The sequence below is a fragment of the Dermacentor variabilis genome, chromosome 3 (assembly GCF_050947875.1).
Source record: "Dermacentor variabilis isolate Ectoservices chromosome 3, ASM5094787v1, whole genome shotgun sequence".
In the NCBI taxonomy this organism is placed as follows: domain Eukaryota; kingdom Metazoa; phylum Arthropoda; class Arachnida; order Ixodida; family Ixodidae; genus Dermacentor; species Dermacentor variabilis.
This window is the reverse complement of record NC_134570.1, coordinates 68882100-68896871: the sequence shown is the minus strand read 5'-3', so window position 1 is coordinate 68896871 and position 14772 is coordinate 68882100. Positions and strand designations below refer to the sequence as shown.

The 14772-nt window shown below is 47.9% G+C and overlaps 1 protein-coding gene across 1 annotated transcript; it reads right to left on the bottom strand.

The window, feature by feature from the left end:
• Positions 1 to 214: 214 nt before the first annotated feature.
• On the bottom strand, positions 215 to 9948 carry LOC142573984 (uncharacterized). The gene is made up of 3 exons (XM_075683182.1): positions 9899 to 9948; positions 6985 to 7292; positions 215 to 2330 (listed from the first exon to the last, which is right to left on the bottom strand). Exons 1-3 carry the CDS (start codon positions 9936 to 9938, stop codon positions 357 to 359), a joined length of 2322 nt encoding a protein of 773 aa, XP_075539297.1. The 5' UTR covers positions 9939 to 9948; the 3' UTR covers positions 215 to 356.
• Between the last annotated feature and the right edge of the window lie 4824 nt (positions 9949 to 14772).

The window sequence follows — 14772 nt, the reverse complement described above, 5'->3', positions numbered from 1 at the left end:
GACCTTGATGCAAAATGGGAGTGTTAAAAATACGCTAGGACAAGGTCTTGGTTTGCGTACAGCGCTGCCACCTGCACTGTACCCCAGGAGATTATAGCCAGTTCAGGTTCGTGTCACCGAGAATGCGCCAGAGCTCGACGAATGCTTTCAGGTATTTTAGCATCAGTACTACGAAAAAAAGACAAAATAAATGTACGATTACTTAAAACGGATTTATCAAGACATTGCGTGCAGCGATGTGAAGATCATGCGTTGTGCAATGAAGCCGAACGAGAGTTGAAAGAAAAATGAATATAAATATATCGGCATAAGCATGGATGTCTTGAAGATTAGTGGCAGTACTACAGTGCATTCACCTATGTACTCGACAGTCTGCACTGTCTCAATGGGTTCAAGGGTGTTCCTGGAGAACAGCCGAAAGCTTCAGCAAACTCTGGCATGAATTGGAAGCTCGAGTCACAGAGTCCGAGCATGCTTGCCTTTTGCGTGACGTCGCACTTCATATAGCAGGCAGCGATAAACAAGAGCTGCATGTTTTCATATAATTCCAGTCCCATAAGTCGGTCGCCGTCCTGCTGCGCACCGCTCATGTAGGCGCTAATCAGTGCTTTGCTAGTGATAATCTCAGCCAAGGCAACCATGGCGCTCCTGCCGTGCAAGAAGCTTCCAGCCATGACGCAGTCCAACAGGGCGCTGATGTGCTTGCGCTTGGAGATGTCCTGCAGGTAGGCGGAGATAAAAAGCATGCCCAGCGCCTGAGCAACTCCAAAACCCAGGCCTCCATAGTTAAGCGCGGGAACCAGGTCGACGTTGAAGTGGAGGAAGGTCAGGGAGTAGACCATCATTTGAAAGTCCTCTCCCGGCCGCAACGCGGCAGACTCGAGCGACGCGATGGCGCTTACGACGGCCTCGTCCCACTCGCTCCAGTCGGGCACCAGGACTGACTTGCGCCAGTTCGCAACAAACGAGTCGCCCAAATCCAGAGATTGAGGCGCGAATGAATGGTTGGCGCCATGGTTCGCGCTGACTTCGCTTTGGCTGCGGAACGCGCCGAACGACGTGTCCAGCGAGTGCCAATCAGCCACTACAGCGATGCTCTCGTCGTAATGAATCCACGTCGATAGCAGCTGGTGCACGGCTTCGCGAACCCGGAGAGCGAGTTGTCTGGCAGCGGTGAGCGTGTAGAGGTCTAAAGCCTCGTCGCTGTATTTGTAGGAGAGGGCGTGTCTTGAGAACCGGTAGGCTCTGCTCAAACAGAAGGCACCTTGATGAACCAACGCTCGAACGTTCGTTCGACCGTAAAACGCTAGGATAAGGTCTTGGTTCGCGTACAGCGCTGCCACCTGCACTGTGCCCCAGGAGACTAACCAGTACAGGTTCTTGTCACCGAGAATGCGCCACAGCTCGACGAATGCTTTCACGTATTTTAGCATCAGTACGCGGAAGACCAAGTCGCCGGTCACATTGAAGTCGAGTTCTGCGAGGACGCGGCGCCAGCTGATCTCGGAGAGACTCTGCGACCCCCACCTACTGAAGGTGCCAGGTGGCAGGTCTACTGGCGCTGTCGTGATGTTGTACACCTGCGACAGCTCGCCCATGGCTATATTCTCAATGTGCGTCAACTCCCTAAAGTTCGCTTCGTCGCCCGCGTCGCCGTTTTCAAAACTCTTTTTGAGCGCGTAAAAGAAGTCTTCCTTCTCGACTAATGTCCTCTGCATCGTGAACTGGTGGTTTAGCTGCACGAAGGACCCGCCGCGACTGACGACCACCACATCGCGACCGTCGACTTGCGCGGGAAATACGCGCAGGAAGACGTCCCAGCCGAGCTTGACGCTCGCGTACAGGGCCACGCGAAGGACATCGACTTTGGCGGGACGGCGCGGCCACGTGATGCCTGCTTCGGCCAGGGCTTGCCTCACGGCGGGGAGTTCGTCTCTCTCGCCCTGGGCTACGTCGTAGCAGCTCTTGTAGGCTGCGGCCGCCATCTGCAAGTCATTCTGGCCACTGCTGGGGACCTTGATACGGCGCACCAGGCGCCCGATGCGGTCCAGAGTCTCCCGCACGAGGTCGTCGTGCACCGAGAGCGCACTCTCTCGCCGCCAGCCATCGCAGACGAAGTTGGTGAAGCTGTGGCAGGGACTGACCGATGTGTTCAGCGAGGAGGCAAGTCGGCGCCCGTACTCGAGGCACTCGTGCGTCATGCACGGGATGCTTCTCACGCCTGGGAGGAACGTGCTACTCAGCAGGAGGGCGAGCACGATGGCGCTGGCGATGAGGGCGATGAGAGCCGTGATGAACCATTGAGGTATTGACAGGCCAGTTTCGGTGACCTGCGTGTACGGTGCACGCATTTAGCTGCTACAAGAATGTACAGCGGATTAACCATAACGAACGACGCCCCGCACTTGCCGAGAACAGATCGAAAGACAAAAAAGAATACTAACCAAGAGAACTTACTACAGATATTCACAATGCTATAATATCCTAAGTATGCCCCAAGAACATAATATATCATAACCGCCTCCCACCGCCATTGCCTAAAGATGTAGGCAGCAGGTCGGGCAATCCTCGTAAACTACAGAATGTTATGAAAATGTGTGAAACTATACTGAATAATCACGTTGCTGTCGTTGAAAGAGTGCAGCATGTTTATGAAGTTGACATTCTCTGTGTTTCGGCCAATAATTTGTAAAGAAGGCAGCTTTCTTTAGCGCAATGAAATAAAGAGCACTGAGTGTTCCGTCTAAGATTTTTGGGGAAAGACAAAAGGCGGACATGACAAAAATGCTGAAATGCAACTCAGATGCTTTTTTTTTTCTCTCAGGAGGGCTTGCCAGGACTCGGCCACGGCAACTTTGTTCCCTATGCCCAATTTGTAGATAACACGGCGACGTTTTCTAAAGTATGCCTAAGCGAGGATCACCACAGAAGATAAATATGAGGTCTCGCAGTATTACACTTCTGAACCGCCAAGTAAGGCTTGGGAGCGGGCTAGATGATGATCCATGAGTAGAGTTTTAAGCGCGAAGTCGACGCAGGGGACAGGGGAGCGCGTGTCCATATAGGTCTGGTTCCCTGCCGCCTGTGTCAATTTCGCACTTCAACTCTACTGCAGTAAGCAAGTCACATTAACCCAGTGGGAGAGCTTAGTCTAATGCTATATAGAAAATGAATTGAATTCCTGGGTTTTGCGTGCCAAAACAACGATTCGATAATGGGGCACGCCGTAGTCGGGGGCTCCGTATTAATTCTGACCACCAGAGGATTTGTATCGTGCGCCCAATGCACGCGGACACGGGCGTTTTTGCATTTCGCCCCCCATCGAATTGCGGCCACCGCGACCAGGATATGATTCCCCCACCTCATCCTTAGCAGCGCAACACCATAGCCGCTAAGCCACCGCGGCGGGTCTACAGAAAATAACGCATATGGGAAACGAAAAGCGCCTTAAATGAAACGAAAAGCCCTATCGAGACCCCACTTTTGAATTCACATTGCAGCTTTCGGTTGCGTCAAGCATAAAGTGCACGAGTATACTCGTTCACCTGCTTCGCCTATAGGCGAAGCAGTTGAACAAGATTTTGAAGTTTCTCTAGTTCACCGCCCACGCAACCACTGACGTCATGGACGTGTGTCGGCACGGATTTCGCAGTCCTTTTGCTGATTTCGTTTTATTATTTCACAAAAGAGGTCAAGAATAGATGTCTTTAATGAAGGACGTGCCCAGACTGCACGATCCTGGAACAAGATAATCGCTCTAGCACAAGACGCCGATGTCTGAAACCTACCGTCGACTTGCCCAGGCCTACAACCTATTCTGGAGCCCTTGCTCAGACTTTCTTGTCCCTGGAGTTGACCGGCATTCTGACTTCAGCAGGTGTTTTCAAGATGATTCTCATTAACAGAGCGCTACTAGAGTTCCTGCTTGATGCACGATTGCATCGATTTTTATAAGCTTTTTTAAGTTCCTTTGCCTTAAGACAGCCTACAGACAGCCTACCTTGAATAAGGAAGAAAACAGATGCCTGGTTGAATATTGTTTTTGAATGCTACGCAGTTATCTCTTATTAGTGCAGAATAAGAGAATGGGAGAAAGAATCAAGTCGGTAAAGGACTCCAACGTCCGCAATCTTGAACCTATAGAGAAACGGGGGGAAAAAAAGCTTGGTATTATTTGCGATTACTTTCTCCTGAGAATACATTTTTCCTGCAACATTCAAAAGCTCGGCCTGAGCGAGTTTGGAAACAGTGATCTGCCACTCTGCGATGACTCTATAGCGCTTACTCTTGGTTTTTCCAACGACAATCATGGCACTTCCTGAACCATGACATCTAAATCATTTGAGCAACCCCCGAAAAGCACGGCTTCCAGAAGTGTTTGGACGTATACAGTGTCAATTTAGTCAAGAGGATCGGAACTGGCCTGTACCACGCGGAGTCGCTGCGGAGGCCGCGATTGCCCAAAATACGACGGTCAGTATCTGTTGCAGTGCTTGAATCGCGTGACACGATTTCCCGGACGAAATATCGCGGCCTTTGGTCAATTATTTAGAGCGAACCGAGCATATGTTCGACTTTCCAAATAATTTCCTAGCACATGGGGGGGATTGCAATATAGGCGGATCAGTGCGTGTACCAGTCTTTGAATTGCGTTTCGCAGTTTCTGTAGAACGAATTGCCGCAGACTAAAATTCATTATCTGAAACGAACACGCAGTGTTCGACTTGTCAAATAATTTTCGAACATTCTGATATTATTATTCAAACGTTCTAGTGCAGCCGCTCAGCTTGTGGGAAACAGAGCAGAGAGCTCAAAATCCGAGTGGAGTCGCCAACGGAGGATAGCAATAGAGAGTTTAGTACAGCGTAAAATGCTTGCTTGAGTGTTAGCGAGCGACGAAACGATATTGCTATTGTACGTTTCGGGTGCACCGCACGAACTAGTCTTTTAGTACAGCGAAACCGAACGGAGCGCTAACGCAAAAGCAGAGCTGCGACGGTATACCTATATATGTAAACGTTCACAAAGTAGAAGTAAGCCTAATGCACATAAAATGTCCCACTAATACACTGATGTATCCAAATTATGAGCACAGCAGTCAACACGGTGGCGCTTCGCTTTTCCGCGAATTATGATTTCGCTTGTGGTCCCATCTGTACTAAAAACAAACAAGCTTTCGTAATCAATTGCCTTTGAGATCGGGCTGCGCACGTGTCTTGCCGCTCGCGCTGTCCAATCTCGGAGGCCATGTACCTAGTACAATCACTCCTGTTAAGCGCAAAGTCCCGAAAAATCAAGAACTGATTTAGGAAACAGCGCCCTGCTACCGGCATCTGTTGGGAACGAATAAACCAAACAGCGCCGGGCAAAGAATTGATATGAAGCGGGCGACTCTCACATCGAAGGCGCCGCCATGTCTTCCACGCTAAACCATCTTAGCGAGCAGTGAAAGCAAGCAAAAACAGTGGAGGCATGCAAAGCGCAAAGCTACGGTACCGTCTGGAGGGCGCATGAGCAGTTTGAACCCGATATTTCTTTGTGTATAGCGTGGTGCCACTTACGCTATACTAAAGCTATCTAATCACCCCTAAGAAGATTTTGAACAGCTAGCAGCCACCATAGACACATGAACACCAACAATTTCGCGCGCGCACGCACGCACGCGCGCGCGCACGCACGCACGCACGCACGCGCGCGCGCACGCACGCACGCACGCACGCACGCACGCACGCACGCACGCACGCACGCACGCACACACACACACACACACACACACACACACACACACACACACACACACACACACACACGCACACACGCAGAACCACGATTTCCTCACTATAAAACATTTAATATTCGTTTACAGGCAACTGTGCAAACGAATATGGTGTCCTTGGCCTAGTGTACGAAAGTCTACTTCCCAATACATGCCGTTCTGGTGGCTGTTCATATAGTAGTTCGATTATAGGGTTTACGGAATAGTTTTCCACGAATAATCTCTTAAAGCGGCTAAAGCTCAAATAAAATACGGACAGCAAAAATAACGAGGACATACAGAGCGCTGTATACGAGCGAGTTTATATACATTTTTCTCGCGTGATGAATTTAGTTAGAAAAGCGCTCTGTATGACCTCGTTCTTTCCATTGTCCGTGTTTTATTTGCACTTTACCTGCCTCAAGATGTCGCGGTACTTCGGATACGGACCTATAGTTTTCGAACTAGGGTCTGTATCACATTGCTTTAAAAGTTTTTTTTCTTAGCATGTGAACCCGAACCACATTCGGAGCTTCCAATGCATTGCTTTATCTTACGCTTCTATTAGCGAAATGCTGCAGCCAGACTTGTTCCAGCACCAATAAATATGGAAAGGAGCTGTCGCCGAATTGGCGCTTTATTGAGTCGCACGAATTCAACGATTAAGGAAAACACGTAGTCGTCCTGCTCTACAGTTTCGTGCAAACTAACTATATTAATTTGCGTCTAAATTTTATTAACGCTGTTTGCAGATGACGGTAACACCGTTGTTCGAGGTTAACGAATCGCTCGAGAATTTCTTCCTCCCCCATTTTGAATTCAATAGAAATGCTGTTCCTTCAACAAATATTAGAAGCTATTCTCTCCTGAACTCACGCTCCGGTGTTTACATTTACTTGTGCTTAAAGGGCAGAGGGTAAGTTATTGGCATGACCTACAGTTAAGTAGATCCACAAAACCGAAGCACCATTACGTCATGAGATGCACCTTAACGTACTTATATCAACTTGCAGAAAAAACCGTTGAGGGCGAATTATTTTGGAGACCAATACAAATAAGTTCGTCCATTCGAGAACTATTCATGCCGTAGACAGAATTATATGCGAGATACATTTCGGACATGTCTAATTTGTAGGTTATGTTTTGGAAATCGTTCGCTATCTTCGCAATCTCTTTTTGGTGAGAGTTTGACGTGCGCATACAAAAGCAAAAAAAAAAAAAACACGCACATCGACGAGGTCTGGTTGGACGTCTTTCCGCCACGGGACAATCCTGTTGAGAGGGGTGACAATGTCGTGTCCAGTTGTCATGCCTGTCTTCATCCCGGACTCGTGCTTTGCCACCGCGTCCTTGGTTGCGGCTTTCCTTTGTCTCGAAGAACGTGTTGGCATCATCGCCGGAGGTGGCAGGGTCGCCCGCGAAACCATGTCCTCTTCGTCTATGTGATGCGAAGCGAGCCCCGTCGGCTCAGGCGATGCGAGCGCCGCCATCAACTCCGATGCTGCCGACAGAAATGTCAGCGCTGATCGGGGTATCTCTGAAAAAAAAATAAAGAGGTGGCAGAACCCATCTCACGTATTAGTGTCGACGGTAATGCGCTTAGTAATTAATCGATGTAGCTACACAACATTGTCACCGCCGAAACGAGTGATGTATGAAGCGTGTACGGCAGCGGGGCTCCTCATTAGCGCTTCCCTAGAAGTCTTACTCCATTCCCTAGGAACACTCAGCGCCATCTAGCACCGCCACCACGAAGCCTCCGCGTGGCCTCCGAAATGCATGGCGCGCCGGTGCGTGCGACCGCGTAGAGGCGCGTCATGCGGCAACCGGTTTCTTCACTCGCGCTTCTTTCTGGACACGCTGCGCCACCTAGAGGCGCTGCCGAGAAGTTTGCGCGTGACCTCCGCGTTCCGGTGCCTGCGAACGCCGAGAATTGTTCCCTCGCTTGTGCAACACTCAGTGGCATTCACTCAGTGACCCAAGTTAGCGCGAGGTTCATTGAAGAGCGGCAACTATCCAGTGCACTTGTGGCGCAACCTGCTACAGCGTGGGGTTGATGTGATGCCCTCATGATGTGGGCTCGATTCCGTTAAGCATCGGAGAAATGTAAGGCACGTTCTTTGTCATTCTGAAGCGGCACATTCACAGTCGCCCATAATTAGTTACCGAAGTTGGCGTTAAAGACGTTCATTGAACAGTGGCACACACCTATACTGGCTCACACCCAGTCAGCCAAGTTGGCGTCAAGGAGGTCCGCTGAAGACCAGCACAAAGCGTGTGGTGGTGCTCCCAGTGCGGCCAGTAAGTGTAACTGGACAGCCGCACCTGACCCATGTATGTACGTCGGCGCTTAGGAGGTTTTGTTGAATAGCGGCTCGTACGTGCACATTGTCACTTGCTGAGTGACCCAAGTTGGTCCGACGGTTGGCTTCGAGCTCTGCTCTCTCAGCACAGCAGCCCGATGCGCTACCCGTTCGTGAATGGACTACGCTTTGGCCGGTCCAGGTATGCGGAAAAAACGGTTGACACCAACATGCATACATACATACATACATACATACATACATACATACATACATACATACATACATACATACATACATACATACATACATACATACATACATACATAAATACATACATACATACATACATACATACATACATACATACATACATACATACATACATACATACATACATACGTACGTACATACATACATACATACATACATAGCCAAGAGCAAATGAGTGAAGTATACCCGAATAATGCTAACGCACGAAAAAGGCCGCGTTCTCATCGCGACAACTCATTGGGTATAGCGGCCGGTTGCGGAGCCCGAGGTGTTCGGTTCGACACCCAGCCTCTATGGACATATTTTGCTGAAGAGTGGAAAGGTGGAAAGGGTGGGGATGTGGAATGCAAAACGAGATGGGTGGTGGCCTTCGGGTGAACAACAAAGGTCTTATTTTGTTTTGCATTTAGACGAGTTGCCGTCCATGCGATAATCATGCCTATCTACTTTTAGAGGACTGCACGGTTACTGAAACAAAATTTTCTGCAAACTGCTAACTCTTCTTATATAGGGAAAAAAAAAGATCAACCCTTACAACTACGCCTGTTAGACAGCCTGAGCTAGCTGCTGCAGAATACTGCGCGCAGGAGCTGAACGAAGATTCGACTGCATCGACCGTGATCATGTGAAGCGTGCCACACGTGACGGAGATCTTCGAGGTCGTGCTACATCACTATACACCTTCAGCATGACCACCGTTTGTCCCATCAGACTGCTTTCGCTAGCATATGGAGCTGTGAAACTGGTTGCGTTGATATTAACTTAGATGACTAGGCGAAGAAAGCGAAAGGGGTAAACAGGTGACCAAAACCTTTTGCGCGGCCTGAAGTATAGCTTATCTACCTAGATCTTACATATTGATAGGAGGGCGCGAAAATTACGCGCGAGCAATGGACACACGGGCGCGAACAAATTGGCGTTTGTTTGTGTATGTGTCCGTCGCTTGCGCACGTGTACCTATCGTGACCGTTCTACAATGGCATCAGAGCAAAAACTAACTCAAGTTTTTTTTCTTGCATCGTTTCTTTTTCTAATGTTGGTCTGGCGTGTTCCTTTAAATGTAAACTGCATTCGCAATACATTCGGTCGCGTTCTCTGAAGACTTCAATGCACGAAATTGCGACACCATGACGCTGTGGCGCCACCTTAAAAGCTTTCTAGGGCGCGCGCGTTGCAAAGCACTTTTAATTGAACGCACGTGGATATCGAGGTCGAAACGCAAGAACTCTCGTGTTTCGAGTTTAGCCTGCACTTTCAGGAATACCAATTGGCCAAGTTTATTTGGGAGCCCTACGGTGTCGCTTATAACGCGTGCTCTTTGCTTTTTCTTCTTTCTTCTGGGGAGGGGGGAGGTTCGTAAACAAAACAAGATAGGCAAATAAACAAATAAGCGAATGCTGGAATGAATGAATGAATGAATGAATGAATGAATGGGCAATAACTGAGTTGGCGCCCGCCCACGCGCATCGTACGACTATAGCCTGAACCACCAATGACTGGCTACATCGCCACTCGAATGACTACAGGCGTCCTCTTGCGGGTCATGACACTGGCACAGTATTAATACCTGAGCTGGCGAGGGCGCTTTGGTCCTCAGTGACACCCATACTCCCAGCGGTCGACACAGTATTAATACCTGAGCTGGCGAGGGCGCTTTGGTCCTCAGTGACACCCATACTCCCAGCGGTCGACGTCCATTCGCTCGCGGCTCGACGGTCCTTGCGCCGTTCAGTCGACGACTTCGTCGACGCCTCGGCCTGCGTGGCAGAGCTAGGCCGACGGGAATCCACGGACAGCGACGGGACTGCATCCTCCACCTCGGTAACGCTGAGAGAGGTTGTGCTGCGTTTGCGGCCACGCTTTGAGGACCGCCGCGAGGACTTTTTCTTGGACTTAGACTTGGCCCTGGACTTGGAGCGGCCAGAGGCGTTCTTTTCGCTCGCCGTCGCAGACCGCATCGAAGAATCCATCCTGTTCGTCAGCGTCGTCTTCTTCTTCTGCACGTGGCATGAGGCTACGAGGAGAAATTGCCGATGGCGCGTGGTCGGCCTAGAGGCCCGCAAGAAAGAAGATGAAAATAAATAAATAGAATAAATAAATAAATAAATAAATAACTGAATCAATCAAATTTATGTATTTAGCATTTATTTATTTATTTAAACACTCTCAGGACCACTAGGAGGTTACATAGAGGAGTGGTTAGCACATGAATAGCAATGCAGAAATGGCAGTCTTGAATGAAGGCTCGTCGGTATTGCTGTCGATGGAGGCGGGGAGGTGGTTCCAGTCAGAGGCAATATTCGGTATGAAGGAATTCTCGCACTGGTGTGTGCGGAAGCTGGGTACGTGCACCTTCAGACTGTGACCTATGCGGGAGGAAGAAAATGTATGAAGGGGCAGCGACAAGTTCACGTTATAGCTCTGGAATACGGATAAAAAGTTCTATCAGAAAAGAGGCACAGTTGGGCCCCTTTCCGTCTAATTGCTAAGTCACGTAGTTGAGAGAATGCTTGATTGCTGACACGCTTGCGTTGCGGACTTAGTTCGCACTATATAAAACGGGCACATAGATTTTGAATTGATTCAAGGGAACAAGATTGAGTAGAACGGAGATCCCACACATATGCGCCATATTCGAGCTTTGACCCGACGAGAGTTTTGTAGAGAGTTAGCTTGGAGAGCTCGGAGAGAGGAGAAATTACGGCGTTTGAAACCGAGGCTACGATCGGGTTTAATAATTACGTAGTCAGTGTGCATTTTCATGAGAGGCTATTCGTAATATGGATACCAAGGTATTTATACGAGTTAAATGAATCTAGGGGTACACTGTCAAGTGTACGGGTAAAGTTCCGAGAGGCCACTTGAGCGGGATATTCTCATAGACTTGCACTCACGGATATTGAGCATCATCAGCCATTTAGAACACCAATGCGAGACATTGTTATGATCGGTTTGAAGGAAGACATTGCGTCAGTGGGGTTGCATGGTTATATTGCGGTAAACAACACTGTCATCAGCATGTAAGCTGAGGGTTGAGTATTAATAATTTATTTGCTTACGTCTCGTCCGACGCTGTCGTCGCCTTTTGTAAATTACGTTAATAAATCTGAAACCATTCATGATTTCTTTTTTTAATGTGCCGTCGATTTGCAGCACAAAGAAGAACGGCAGAAGACATTCTCGATTAATATGTAAGTCAATGCGAACCATTTGTCGCCTGCGAGAGGCACGAAACACAAACGAACTTACGTCCTTTCAAGGGAACGCCCGCTCGAGGAGCTGTCACATGCGCGGGCCGCGACGCGTCCTCCTGACGTACGATCGAAACCAGAGGTGGTCGCAGACGCTAAACGCCGAGCCAAATTTTTATTCGACAAAGTGGTTTAGAAAGTACACCATCTGCGTCCCACAAGTGACGGCCTTCCCATCGGCGCCGCTTGGTATCGGCGGACTGTTCGGCGGCCGTTCGCTTGGCGTGCCGCTGCTCTTTGGCCGCGCGCATAATCGTTGGCCTGTGTCGCTTCCCATCCTGCCTCGCCGCTTCATCATGCATCCAATACCTTCGTAGTCACTGCAGAGCCTTGGCGTTCTTCCGCTTGGTACTTTCCAGTACTCATTGAGGTATCCGCAAGTATAGGTCACGCGCAACACAGAGTAGCTAGCGCAACCGAGCCGCGTCTATCTGTAGCGCGCGCGCCCGCACTGGCGAGTGGAGAAAGAGGAGGCGCCAAGCCGGTAGCGGCGGGAGCTTGGGAGAGAGTGCGCATGCGTGTGGAGCGGGCGCGTCGGGGTGCGCGTGCGTCGGCGACAAACTCTGCGACCTTGAAAAACCTCGCGTTTGACCTTGGCTCCGAATGGGCAAAGAAATGCTTCGCATTTAAAATACCCGTTGAAGCTCCGTTTCGCCAGATTGCACTTTCCCTCACCTGAACAATTTTCCTTTCTATCGCGGCATCCGCTCTGCGTGTTTTTCTCGACATACGCGATTTAATTTGGCAACACAAAAAGATTGCGGCGCTAGTTTGACACTGGCTCTCATTCGGCTTAATTAGGTGATTAGCCTTAATTTATTGATCAGCTTCCCAAATATTATAATTAGGTGAAAAGATTAATGGCAAGCTTTAGCTCAGGTGCTCTTATCTATTTACATGCAAAAGGAGTATTCGTTTTTCTCGTCAACCACTGCACCAAATTTGACGAGGTTTGTTGCACTTAAAAGGAAAACTTAAAATATAGTGACTGTTGGTTTCGAATTTTCGATTTATGTCGTCGATTTCTTATTAAAAATTGACAAAAATGGAAAGTCTTTAGAAAACAAAACTATCAAGTTTACAACTCTGTAACTCAGCAACGAAAATCGATATCACAATTATGTGAATTGCACCTAATAGTAAATCTAAAGCGGACAAAATTGATACATCACACATGACTCTGCAAAAATCTAGTAATGTGGAAATACAGCTTTTCCCGAACCCTTGTACACGACGTATCGAACTCATGTATGATATAAAATGACATATCGAGTTTATCCGCTTGCAATAATCTAATGTACGCCGTTTACAGAACCGCGATATCTGTTTTTGAAGCAGAGCTATTAATTTGTAAACTTCGTGCGTCTATTTTTTTTTTTTTCAAACTTTCGAATTCTCGGAAATCCATTTCATAAACTTCAGGCCCTAAATCGAAATTCCGTGACCAACAGTCACTAGAATTCACCATCATCTTTCAAATGCAACAACTTCCATTAAAATCGCTCCACGAATTATCTCAGAAAAACGTTTTTTGCATTTTACATGTATTTGAATAGGCCGCGTCGGAGTTGGGCCCGAGCTAAAGCTTCCTCTTAAGTGAAAAGTGCCAATGAGGGAATTGTAGAGCAACATGAGGCTCCCGATACAGCTTTCTCTTGCTAAATACGTGCTACATAAAAGTGTTTTTGCGAGCGTGAAAGAAGCCCACAAATACACGCAATATTTCATCGCGACTGGCCGCTCGAGGCACTTTACGTCTATTCGTGGGCTTCTTTCATTTTCTGAAAGACACTTTTACGTAGCCGAGCAACAGAAAGCTGTATGGGGAGTTTTTCATGTTGCTCTACGATTTTCTCATTGACACTTTTCATAAATCTATAATATTTGATATGTTGATTAATTAAGACTAATTATCGTATTAGGTGTATTGAAAAAAAAATGATCTGAGTATCTCCAAGCGACGGAAAGCAACGCTACCTTCGTTCTGTCCAGCTACGTTGCAGTTACATACTTTTACTGTTTGGCTCAAGTTACTTGGGACACCGTGTATATACGCAAATGTATTTACATTGTTTGACTATGGGTATGACTTCTTAAATTAACACCATGTAATTATTCGCCTTTGCAATAAAGATCATAATTTCCAATTTCTCTGTGCTAAACTTGAGGCCTAGGTTTGTCACTGTGTTGCCACAAATATACACAGATTCCACGTGAGAGAGAGGATGATTACTAAGGGGAAGAAGTGCTATTTTTTGCAGCAATGAATGAATGAATGAATGAATGAATGAATGAATGAATGAATGAATGAATGAATGAATGAATGAATGAATTTATAAAGAAAATGAAGTAGCAAACACCGGGAGGAGCACGGCTTAGCACATTGCGAAGGGGACGACTGACACCAAGAGAAAAAAGTGAAGAGTCCTGGTAGTAGGCGAAGTCCCAGTTAAGGGGTGTTGAGAATACAAGAGGGCGTTGGTGAAACCAGTTGAATTCCAGTGCAAATGTGTCATGTGGCGAGCAAGCGATTGCAGTAACCACCCAACATCCGTCATTTGTATTGGTACAGGCGCCCGTAGTTCATGGTAATAAACGCTTCCTGAATACCATTCTTGGCAATTAAATTTTCATCGGCCATACCTCGTTGCGTATTTCTTAGAGGCAGGCGTTTTGAATGACAACTCAGTCGTCGTGACAGCTTACAACTTAGAAGAACAAGTCATAATTTTGACTCTTGCGATTGTGGGATACTAACAATATGGGTTCAGCGAAAGGCTATTCTAAACAGGCAGTTTGGAAAAGTGTATTTCGGCTTACATGCGTAGGAGAGATACGTTACATATGTTAAACGTAAGCAACACTATAGCGCATGTTATGGTGGGCGTCCCTTCAGAACTGAGTTTACTGTACGGGAACGCCAGCATACTAAGACTGTTAGAAGACAGGGTGTTGTCTTGGGTCTCCTGACAAACTTATGCAAGTCATCAAAATGAATTAGCAACCATCCTGTCGTCTCTAGGCCAACGCGTCTCGTTAGATCTACGCAGGCTGGACACAACGCCTGACGCTCCACGCTCGACTCCAGGGGCTCGGTATTAGCCGCTTGGATGGCAGACCGCGCTCGGAGGAAGGTGTCTCGGGAACTTGTCCTGCGTACTAATAGATGTTCAAGGCCCCAAAGACCAAC

Excerpts from the sequence above, each read along its gene's own strand:
- LOC142573984 (XM_075683182.1), bottom strand. The coding sequence starts at position 9,938 with ATGGGTGTCACTGAGGACCAAAGCGCCCTCGCCAGCTCAG. Across the intron at positions 7,293-9,898 it reads AAGCGCCCTCGCCAGCTCAG|AGATACCCCGATCAGCGCTG; the intron begins GTATTAATACTG and ends TTTTTTTTTCAG. Across the intron at positions 2,331-6,984 it reads TCCAACCAGACCTCGTCGAT|GTCACCGAAACTGGCCTGTC; the intron begins GTGCGTGTTTTT and ends CCGTACACGCAG.